We start from the raw sequence: 11,665 nt of genomic DNA, 5'->3' as shown, positions 1-11,665 counted from the left end.
TTGTGAGGTCCAAAAATCAACTCTGCTGACAGTATCTTTAGGGCACACACCCTCTTTCAGTATTTGGCAAGGTGTACGTGAGGGGGAGGAGTCATTGCTTGAAATAACATACTCACTGCCCAGCCCCCCCCCCCAAAAAAAAGACTGAGCAGATAAATGGAGAAACAAGGAGACCAGTGACAGCTGCTGTTTGAAAGCCTCCCTCCCCCCCAATCTAGGGGAACTCAGAATGTGACTTCTGTTTTTCCAGCACCTTTACTCTTTCATGTGTGTCCTTGACTGGCTACTCAGTCGCCTGCTTCCTGGGGGAGTCCAGGGGAGGGGAGGGAGTGCTCCAGTTCCCCTTCCCTCAGAGCTGAGTAATGGTCCCTCTGCTGCTGGATGATGGTAAATAGTGTTGAGAGTGAGCGGGTGTCTTGTCTGTCACTGTCTGCAGTCTCACAGTCACACCCGCCAGTCTGACACACTGCTCCTGCCACTCCTGCTCAGCCACACTCACACTGACCTCTGTGCCCCCACCTTGGGAGTGAGATTTCAAACAGGTTCCCCCCTTCAGTTTACCAAGTTGCCTAGCAACCAGCCAGTCAATGGCATGAAGTCCCACCCCCACTCGACTTCACACCCAGTTCGATAACCCCATTGGCTCCTGCCTTAGTCCCACCCCCAACCCAGGTTTCAGGAATAATATGGCAATCCCTGCTGCCACTGGACAAGGGAGGCCACTAGTCCCCCTCTTGGCCCCCATCTCCGTCATTTGTCATCCCAAAGAGACAGGAAGACTCTGGTATCATAGAAAACATTTTAATGTAAACCTGCCCCCCTCCTTCTGTCCCTTCCCACCCTACTGAGCATCAGGGATACTAGTGTCTGACTCCCCTCCACACCACCAGAGCTGAAGCTGACATTCAAGGTGGATATTACGCATGGAGAGCAGAGGAAGGTCCGTTTCCTGCTCCCCTTCGTCCCCACTCTCTGTGGGCTCTGGAAACACACGCTGACCAGATGCAGTGGCCAGCAGAGGCAGGCTAGGGTGCAAGCTGGAGGGAGAGACAGGGGAGGGGTGGTATCAGCACCCTGATAAGGATGCTTGCTCCCTGAGGGATTCACTCAGGGCCCCCTCCACCCTCAAGCCCCAAGAGCTATGAAAATAACTGACGACCTCACTCCATTGGTGCAGTCCTTCTGGGGCAGAAAACTCAGCACTGGCTCTGGCTTGCCCTCAGGCCCAGCCCCGCTGGTGTCCCACACAGAGACAGCCCCACTAGTGCTGCCACTCACCAGGAACTGCCCGGTCCTGGGGAGAGAGGGAAGGCTTGCTGGCATCTGGGCATCTTCCCTAAGGCAGAAATCCCTCAGGGCTCATCACACCCAGGGGTAGGACCCTACAGCTGGGCTCTGACATCTCTGGAGGTATCAGGGCCACCGGGAGAAAGGACTCTTGGTCACTCACGGGTCCAGATCAAAGTAGATGCGCTGATTGGTCGTCACCTCTCGACGCAGGGACCACAGTGGATGACCCGGCTGCCGGAGGTCCCAGCACAGAAGCTCGGCATCCTAAAGACACAGAACGGAGGGAATCCATCCCTCTCCTCTGCCAGAGTCAAGGACATCCCTGCTTCCCTCAAGGGTTACAGGCCCTCCTTCAGTTTAGGCTTATTTTTTTCCCATGTCCATCTCCCAACACATGCTAGACCTCAGCCCCACTCCTGGCTACTGCCCACCTGCTTTGGGATCTCAGGACATGACCCTTACCTTGCGGGCTCCTGAGAAGAAGCGGTTGCCATCGGGGTGAAAGCAAAGGTGGGTGATGCCCCCTTGGTGACCTCCCAGCAAGGCAAGAGGGGAGCCATCATCCCAGGCATACAGACCCAGGGAACGGCCATAAGAGCCACAGGCATAGATGGGCTCAGCTGGGCTGAAGGCTATGCAGGAGATGATGCCGCTCTGCCCCTGTTTTTTTGCTAAAAAGGAACAAAGGGGAAGAACATTGAACAGCTAGTCAGAGGGGCACCTGTCTCCTGTCTCAGAGCTCAATGTCTCCCCAACCCCATTTGTCACAAGCAGGACAAAGACCTTGCTCCCCAGATCCTTCTATCCCCACAAAGGACTTAAGGCCCAACCCCCACTTTTTTCTTCTCAAATCCCAACTTTGCCTTAAAAGAACAGAAAGTTGAAGGTTTATAAGAAAATGGAGTCAAGTTAAACGCCAATCTCCTACAGTTATCAAGATTTTGGAGACTAAATATGCATAGCCACGAGGTATAGGCCCATGGTTGAACCAGCTATTTACCCAATAGGTTGACCTTGGGGAAGCTTTGTCCCATCCTTGAGTCTGCATTCTCCAGTGCCCACCGGGCACAACCTGACTCCCACGGCTATCCTGAGGATGATGTGTCTCCATGGCGCCCAGCTCACACACGGTCCCCCCGCTCACCCTGCACATGACAGTGCCCTTCTCTCTCCCCCTCCCTTGGAGGCACAGGTGCTTACCAAATGTAGCTCGAACCTCACAGTCTCGACCAGGCCGGGCCGTGGAGAAGACCCGCACAGTGCGGTTGAAACCACAGAAGAGCTGGGAGCCATCCGGGGAGAAGCAGAGCGAGTGGGCTGCAGTCAGCTCATCCTGGGGGCAGAAGAAGGCTGAGGACAGGCCAAAGCCTCCGCTGTCATCAAGGAAGGAGAGCTGGGCAGGGCAGGCCAGGGGCTGGGCAGAGGTGCGTACCAGGTGGTTGTAGGCGCGAAAGGAAGCCCGGAGTTCTCCTGTGAACGCATCCCAGATGTGAATGGGGTTCTCCCGGCTGCTGCTGGCCACGCTGAGAGAGACACCAACACTGAGGCCCCGGTGCTGTTAAAGGAAGGGGAGGAAGCCAACTGACCAGCCCTCTCAGCTCACATCTGAGGCCACACCAACCTGTCCTCTTCCGAAGACCCTTGGAAGTCCTTGACTCTAAGTAGAAGGTCCCCTTAAAGCTGTGTGGGACTCAACAAGGGCAAAGGACATCACTTACTAGGAGGTGTCTGGCTGGGAGGATGACATCAGAGAATACCAGCAATAATCATAGACAGTGTCGCCTTCCACCATCCGAAGGACAGGGGCCTGGGGAGAGAGGCAGGAATGCCTGGGTCACTGGCAGGAAAAGGAGGCAGACCCCCTCGAGCAGCTCTTTGGCAAAACGAAACTGTCTGTTGGCACTTCACTAGGCAGATGGGGTAAAGAGGAACAGACTCTCAATCGCAGTGTTAAAGGGTCAGCTCAGACTCTGGTGTCAGATTTGGGTCACCAAAGCCACACAGGTTTATCCTTTTGGTTTTTAAATACAAGTAGAAGAAACAAATAAAATCCCAAGCCAGAGACAAAGAAGCAAGCAATGATATGAATACTGACTATGTAACTACAGTGTGCCATCTGGTCCTTTAAAAAAAAAATGATTAAACAGTTCAACATGCAAAGTATTGAAAACAAAACCAAACCCGTGAGTCTTCCACCCTGCTTAAGAAATAAAATTATGGTGGCTCAGGGGTTAAAGATAGCGCTATCAAGTTATCACCAGCCACTGCAGGACGAGTTCGATCCCTGGCCAGCCAGAGCAACCCACATAGTGAGCAGACCTCTCCTGCCTCTCCCGCTGTTCCCCTCAGCAGTGTATTTCAGTGGATCTGCTTGTTCTGCTTCCTACCCTGTCTCTGATGAATTTTCTCACCACCCCCCTCACCCCCAGCACCTCTGGCTTGCACCCCAGTTCTTGTATGCATAAATTTAAAAAAAACTCACTTACACTAAAAAAACCAAATAAATAAAATTATAGGGCCTCCCTGGTGTTAAGGCTTAGTACTATCAAGCTATCGTCAGCCACTGCTGCCTGAGTTCTTGTATGCATAAATAAAATAAATCTTTAAAAAAAATTATATATTAAAAAAGGGGGGGATTTTAAAACACACATACAATAAAAACCTCTTTCCTATAGAAATCTTCCCTTGAAGGTAAAGAATACCCTGACTTTATCATTCTCATATATTTCTTTTTTTTCCTCTAAGATTTATTTTGTTTATTTATGCATACAAGAACTGAGGTGTAGGCCAGAAGCAGAGAGGTGAGAGGATTCACCAGAGACAGAGTGGGGAATGGAACAGGCGGATCTACTAAAATACACTGCTGAGGGGAACAGCAGGCGAAAGACGGGAGAGGTCTGCTGCCCCATGTGGGTTGCTCCCTGTCCAATCGGGACTCGAACCCATGCTGCAAAGGCTGCAGATTGCTTCATAGTACTGCACTTAACCCCTTGCGCCACCAGGGAGGCCCTTAAGTACACCCTTTTATAAGTTGTGCTCATTTTTTTCTAGTAGGTGGTTGTCTTTTTCTTATCAATTTGAAGGGACTCTTTAAATCCTCTGGGTACCAGTCCTTTATCAGTCACTTGCCAGCCCTCAGGTGACATCGCTGAGCTATGATTTCAGTTTTCACTTCTGCACTCTGAACCACGTATCCAGTGCCTGACATCCCACCTGGACATCCCACGATACCTCAAACTCTATGGGTCTATAACAGACCCAGCATGTGCCACTTTCAAACCTGCTGTTCCTCCTGAGCTCCACACCCAGTTTTTAGGACTGAAATCTGAGCTCTAGCTCCCCACTCCCTCTCTACTCCTGGTCCCACCTAAGACTAAATCTTGCCAGTTCTACTTCCTAGAATTCTCTAGAGCCTGTCCACTCCCATTCATTTCCACTCAAAGCCACTACCTCCTTGTGAGCACTTCTGCAGCACTCTACACGTTCTCTGGGCCCCCCTGCACCGCACGCACTCCTATCTGCCCATCACTCTCCACACCACAACCACTTCGAGGCATAGACTTTGTTCAACTGGAATTCTCCTGTTCAACACATTTCAGTGAGTCCACATTACCCTCAGTATAAAATCCAATCTCCTTACAAAGACTTCCCTTACCAGGCACCTACCCTGTATCTACCTCTCAGGGCGCCTGTCTCTATCTGTCTTTAAAATCTCCACATCCCACCATCTGACTCTCAGTTCCCAGAAGGCGCTAACTCACTACACTCTCAAGCTGTAGGTTTGAGAACACTCATCTCCAAGTCTGGAATATTTTTTTTTCAAGCCCTGCACCCTCCCCCAATCCTCCTGGCCGAATCCTTATCATCCTTTGGGTCTCTTAGATGCTTCTTCCCCGCCCCCCCCCCCAAGCCTTCCCTGACCCTTCAAGCCGAGCAAAGTTCCTTGCTCCATGTTCCCATAGCCTCTGTGTCCTCAGGCTACAACATACCTGCCTGCCAAGGCAACAATCACATTTATCTTGCTCACTAATGTTTCCCGAACACTCAATATACAATCATCAGGCAAAGTCAAGTCTTCCTGAGTAAATGGAGGTTGTTTCAGCAACACGGCTGTGCCACCCCCAGTTGGCCCTGAGACACCCCAGGTCTCTGTTCCACGAACCAGGGCTCAGAGTGCCTTCCGTCTTGCACAAGAACTGTCTGCCGCTCCAGTCCCACAGAGCCGCGTGTCAGGTAAGCATTCAGCACTACCCTGGAACTGAGCCCCATTTTCTTTAAGGAAGTCATTGAGACTCGCACTCCCACTAACCTCGCATACTAGAGAAGCTCTGGTCTCTGAGTCCTCTGTCACCACCGCCCATACACCACCACTACGCACACTGACTCAGCCCAAAGCACACGCTCTTCCCCTCAAATCCTCCGAGATTCCTGCCCTAGCATCTACAGCTCCCTTATTTATCATCTTCCTCCCTTCACCTACCTGGACTTGCCTGATGCTGGTTGACCCTGTGGCACTCTCAGGTTCAACTGTTTTTCAGTCTCACCAGTACAACCCACAAAGACAGGGGGTGGGTGTCCACAAGCTCACCACTGCCATTTCCAAATCTTTCCATGTCCCCAAACTCCAGCTGCTCTGCAGTTCCTGGTATCAGACTAGCTCCCTTGTGCTTTTTATCTCCTTCCCTCATTCACCGAGATCTCCGGTTTCACTCCCCATAGATAACTCCTGTTAATCTTGGTGACTCACTTCCACCAAGACTTTGAACTTCACAGTCTCTCTGTCCAGCATAATTTTCCCCAGAATATCTGGTTGGTGCACCCCTATACTCCCCTCAGGCGGTCTGCTCAGATGATAGATTCCTTTATGGTGAGGTCTGCCCTGACCATCCTTTTAAAAAGTATAATCCAGGCCCCAAATCCTCCTCCCTGATTATTTTTTTTTAAGATTTATTTATTTATGCACACAAGAACTGGGGTACAGGCCAGAGGTGTGGGGGTGAGAGGATTAACCAGAGACAGAGTGGGGAACAGAACAGGCAGACTGACCGAAGTACACTGCTGAGGGGAGCAGCGGGCAAGTCAGGAGAGGTCTGCTGCGCCATGTGGGTTGCTCCTTGGCCAGCTGGGGAATCGAACTCGTGCTGCAGAGGCTGTGGAAGCTTCATAGGTTGCGTCTTAACCTCTTGTGCCACCAGGGAGGCCCCCTTGATTTATTTTTATCAGATACATATTTATTTTGTGATTTTCCCACACTAGAATATAAGATTCACAAGGTCAGGGACTTTTGTTTGTTTTGTTCCCAAAACAGGGCTCAACATGCAAAGTGCTCAACAAAAATCTGTTGGATGAATGAATCAGTGAAAGAATGAATGGCTCCACCCAAGACCGTGACCTCTGCCATTCCTTGACTTGCTCAGCACCCGTGGCTGTGGCCTTCACTCTACATTAGCCACACGCTCCCATAATCGAGTCCTGACCTCATCATCAGAAATCTCTGCCTACCACCTCTGACCGATCCAGTCCACTTGCTCCTTTCTACCACAACAATCATTCTTCTTCATGGAAAGCATATTTATAATCCATTTCCTGACCATTTTTTATTCCTGTCAACAGTTATACACATTCCTCAGCAGACCCCTCAAAATATCCATAGCTGTATCTCTCTCCCTGCAAATCCCAACCAGACTATCCTCCTATCCCATGCTCAAAGTCAACCAATATCAATGACCACCTGTGTGTTCTGAATACTTCCTGCACGCCAGGCACTCTTTTCAGCATTTTACATTAATTCTTCTAATTCTCACAACTTTATGAAGTGGTGGTAATATCGTCATCTTCATGTTACAAAAAAACTATAGTCAGTTAACCTGTTGGGAGAAAACGCACATCCATACTAACAGATCTCACCCTAAATGGACGGCAACAAATTTCTACTGGCCACGGTGCCAAGAAAGGCAGTACTGCCTGCTTCCTTGGCGGTTTTGATATTTTACCTCCCGGGACTGCTCACGTCATACCTCCTGTTGCTCTCTTCCTTCACTTGATAACCTCCATTAATGCTTTACTGAGAAGCCAAGAGAACAAGACATCCTGTCTTCCAAGCACCAAACAACTGCCTCTGAACACATCCTCTGTCTTTTTCCTACAGGAAGGAAACTGGATTCCACATCCATCAAAGTCAAGTTCTGTAACGTGCTCTGGATCCTATCTTAACTCAGTCACTCAGGGTCTTTGTTACCTCCCTTCTCTTACAGTATCAATTCCTCTCAATCTACTGGGTTATTCCTGATACCACGGAAGCACCCCATTAACCCTTCTTTGGCACCATATTTCCTCCACTCATCATGTGAGTTCTCAGCTCCCTTTCACAGAACTTTTCCAAAGAACTCCAGTTCTTCCTTTTCCACCCACTCTAATCGACTTCTGCCTCCAACACTCCTCACCAAGTACTCTTGTCAAGGTCACTAGTGTCTTCTTCAGTCATACTCTAAATTTACCTCCCTCTCCACAGCACCAGACATGACTCTTTGCCTCTACTTTTGTCACTTCTCCTGTACTCCACCTCCATACACTGGGGCACTCAGGGCTCCGCCTGAGCCTCCTCCTTCCCCATCTACCCTCTCTCTTAAAACCGAATCTGCTCTCAAAAGATGCTATCAACACACTCTCCACTTCCAAAGTATACCCCCAGCCCTGGTTTCTCCCATTAGCTTTACACTTCATATTTAATGTACCTTTAAGCCCCTAACTTGTCCCAATGACTCTCAATATCCCTATTTCCTCCTCTCAGTCAACTGTACGGCAGACCACCTGGCTGCAAAAACCTGGCCATCACCTTTGATTGCTTCCTTCCCTGAACCACCACATTAACTGAACCACAACTTCTACAAAATATCCTTCAAATCCACCCACATCTGTCCATCTCTGACACCACCCTGGCCCACAACACCATCATAGCTCACCTGGACTGTGACGAACACATCCAAGTGAGTCTCCCTGATTTCACTCTTGCCTAGCCACAACCGAAACTTTAGTCATCATGTCATTCTTCTGTTTTAAAGCTCTGAAATGGCTTCCTACATGATTCCAAATGTGCCAACATGATGTGACTGCTAGCCTTCTCCATCTTCTCCACACATTCCCCTTGCTGGATTTAGTCCAGGCACACAGGCCTTCTTTCTGTTCCCTGACACACAAAGCTCTTTTCCAGTTCTGGGTCTTTTTTTTCTTTTTTAAAGATTTATTTATTTATGCATACAAGAACTGGGGTACAGGCCAGAGGTGCAGGAGGTGAGAGGATTCACCAGAGACAGAGTGGGGAGCAGAACAGGTGGATCCACTGAAATACACTGCTGAGGGGAGCAATGGGTGAGACAGGAGAGGTTTGCTGTGCTACGTGGGTCCCCTCCCTGGCCTGGGATCAAACTTGTGTTGCAGTAGCTGGTGACAACTTCATAACGTTGTGTCTTTAACCCCTGCGCCACCAGGGAGGCCCCTAGTTCTGGGTCTTACAATATCATTGCCTCTTCCTGGAATGTTTTATCCATGTCTTTCCATATGACTGATCTCTTATCATTCTTCAGGTCTTGGCTCAACTGTCTCCTTTTCAGAAAGTCCCTCTCTGAGCATTTACTCTAAAGTGGCATCTTCCAATTACTCTCTCCTCATTCTGTTTATTTCCCTTTATAGCATTTATTATAAGCTGCAATGATCTTGATTGCTTATTGTTTACATATGTGTCTATATCCCACATAAGAAAGCAAATCAGTTCATCTCTCTCATTCACCACTTTATCCCAGCACCAAACACACTAACTGACATACTGACATTCAATAAACTTCTCTAAGTCAATGAAATACTATCATTGAGCAATTCACCAGTCTTTTGTAGAAAACCCATTTTACTGAATAAAGAATGGACAAACACCTCTTTATATAACTTCAGAACTCATGATAGAAAATTCTACCTGTGAGAGGCCTCCCTGATGGCGCAAGGGATTAAGACAGCACTATGGGGCTGAGAAGCTGTCTGCAGCCTCTGTAGCACCGGTTCGATTCCCAGCCAGCCAGGGAGATACCCACATGGCACAGCTCCTGTCTCGCCCACTGATCCCCTCAGCAGTGTATTTCAGTCTACCTGTTCTGTTCCCCACTCTGTCTCTGGTGAATCCTCTCACCCTCCCGCGCCTCTGGCCTCTACCCTAGTTCTCGTATAAAATAAATAAAATCTTAAAAAAAAAAAAATTTAAAAGACAGCACTATGAAGGTATCCGCAGCCACTGCAGCATGAATTTGATCCCCGCCCAGGGAGGTGACCCACATGGTGCAGCAGACCTCTCCTGTCTTGCCCGCTGCTCCCCTCAGCAGTGTATTTCAGTCGATCTGCCTGTTCTGCTCCCCACTCTATCTCTGGTGAATCCTGTCACCCCCCTGCACCTCTGTCCTGCACCCCAGCTCTTGTATGCATAAATAAATCTTTTTGAAAAAAAAGAAAATGCTACCTGTGGACATTCATGGTGAAGAAAAGGCCTGTCATTGAACAGGAAATGGCTGTTTTCTCCACCAACAGAATTACTTCCATGTGCAGTGTCAGGCAAAGGGGCAGTTGGCCCTTACCATTTCTGCATATTCCAGCTGTTCCCCCTCATTGTACAGTTCTGGGGGCAAGTTATAAATCCTCAGGATGTTATCAGCACTATTGGTCAAGATGCAGGAACCATCAGGGGCCCTAGGATTAGGAAAGAAATACAAAGTTGGGCAGACCTGTATTTTTCAAGAGTAGAGCTAAGGCTGAGCCTACCCGTGGGGGAGATAAACCTCCACAGTCTTTAAGGAAAAGTGAAAGACACAAGGTTCTCAATGAAATTTAAGCTCAGGCCTAAAAGGTATTCTAACTCCTCCCACCTCTTCTGGATTCTTCTTCCAAATAATTGGGGTGTCATAAGGTGAAAATTCTGGGAGTGATTAACTCTGCCCCATTTTCCTTACTTACCACTTACAGCCTTTCAAGAAGTTCTCATGTTGGGCGCTGAACTCAGACCAGGAACCACTGAGAAACCGAGGTATCTGGGAAAAGCTGTAGTTCCAAGTGCTGGAAGGAAGGTGGGAAGACAACAAGCTTGGCTCATCAACGCAAAGAGAAAGGGCCAGGGAAGTGGAACTAAGAATTGGCACATAAGATAAATCTCACACTTCTATACATTTCACAACTTCCCACCTCTTCAGATTCCTGGGTCAGCCGCCATCATCACTTACGTGTATCCCTCATCCTCAGGAGCGGGTTCCTCAGACACACCTTCTTCCATGGCTTCTTCAGGCTCCAACGCTGGCCTGTTCGTTTCTTGTGCAGGAAGACTCACTTTTTCAGAAAGTTCTTGCTCCTGGGCTCGAGGGCTCATCTCAGTGGGCGCTGTTTCCAGGGGGGTGGAGGAAGAAGCTGGGTCCTTCTCCTCCAGCTCCTGAGATACAGCTGAGCCAGTGATGGGATCTGGGGATATCCGGGACGGATCATCCCCATCGGGTGGCGGTGGTATCAGTTCAGGGTCCGTGTTTTTATCCATCGGGGAAGTCTGAGGAGAGCGATGGGCTGCAGCTGGAGCCTGGTCTGAGGGAAGGCTGTCCGGAGCCAACAGTGGCTCCTCCGGCGTCTTCATACTGCAGAGGAAGAGCCGCAGACTTCGGTCTCGGTCAGGCAGCCTCCCTCCCGCTGGCGACCAGCTGCGTGACGGGCGCAGAGGCCGAGATGACTTCAAAGCCCGCGCAGCTCGGGCCGCGGGGCTGGAGAAACCCACCAGCGCCTCTCTTCTTCCGGGAGGGGTGGGAGACGGACGCCCATGTGGACAGCTCGGCGTTCCCGAGCCGGGTCGGTCGCTACGCGCCGCTCGCTCTCGCGGGATTTGGGCCCACCTGTCGATTGGACCTCCTCACCCCGGATCAGATTTCGCGGGCGACCCACTAGAAGAGCGGGGCAGGAACGTAAGGTCAAGGTTTACCGTTCCCAGCAAGCCCTGGGGCTCTTAGTGGCTGCTGGAAGTTGTAGTCTGAAAGCGTCGGCCTCGGGGAGCAGAGCCTGAGCGCCCCCTGCCGGCTGCTGTGGTCATTCTTAAAGCACCTTCCTCCCGCCCCTCATCTGCAGAGGGCGCTAGGGCTATATTTGATTGTACGCGTCCGGAACGCCTTGCATCTTGCTCGCCAAATTCATCAGACCTCCATTTCTTTTCATTCAGTAAATATTCCTGAGATCTTGCTGTATTAGGCACTGGAAAAATACAACAGTGATATAGTAAACAAGGTCTTTTCCCTCCTAAGGCTGGGTATTGAAGGCAACGAACCTATCTTCAGATAGTAATGAGCCGTAAAGGAAATTAAACAAATGG

At 49.8% G+C, this 11,665-nt stretch overlaps 1 protein-coding gene across 1 annotated transcript; it reads right to left on the bottom strand.

The window, feature by feature from the left end:
- Positions 1-780: 780 nt before the first annotated feature.
- On the bottom strand, positions 781-11,239 carry WRAP53 (WD repeat containing antisense to TP53). Its single transcript, XM_037492035.2, has 10 exons — positions 10,545-11,239; positions 10,282-10,380; positions 9,906-10,017; positions 3,009-3,097; positions 2,723-2,813; positions 2,491-2,623; positions 1,753-1,961; positions 1,451-1,554; positions 1,160-1,294; positions 781-1,037 (listed from the first exon to the last, which is right to left on the bottom strand). Exons 1-10 carry the CDS (start codon positions 10,940-10,942, stop codon positions 842-844), a joined length of 1,566 nt encoding a protein of 521 aa, XP_037347932.1. The 5' UTR covers positions 10,943-11,239; the 3' UTR covers positions 781-841.
- Between the last annotated feature and the right edge of the window lie 426 nt (positions 11,240-11,665).

This window comes from Talpa occidentalis, unplaced genomic scaffold (assembly GCF_014898055.3).
Source record: "Talpa occidentalis isolate TD23 unplaced genomic scaffold, MPIMG_talOcc4v2.1 talOcc4.7, whole genome shotgun sequence".
In the NCBI taxonomy this organism is placed as follows: domain Eukaryota; kingdom Metazoa; phylum Chordata; class Mammalia; order Eulipotyphla; family Talpidae; genus Talpa; species Talpa occidentalis.
The sequence above is the reverse complement of the archived record's forward strand: the minus strand, read 5'-3'. Positions and strand labels throughout refer to the sequence as shown.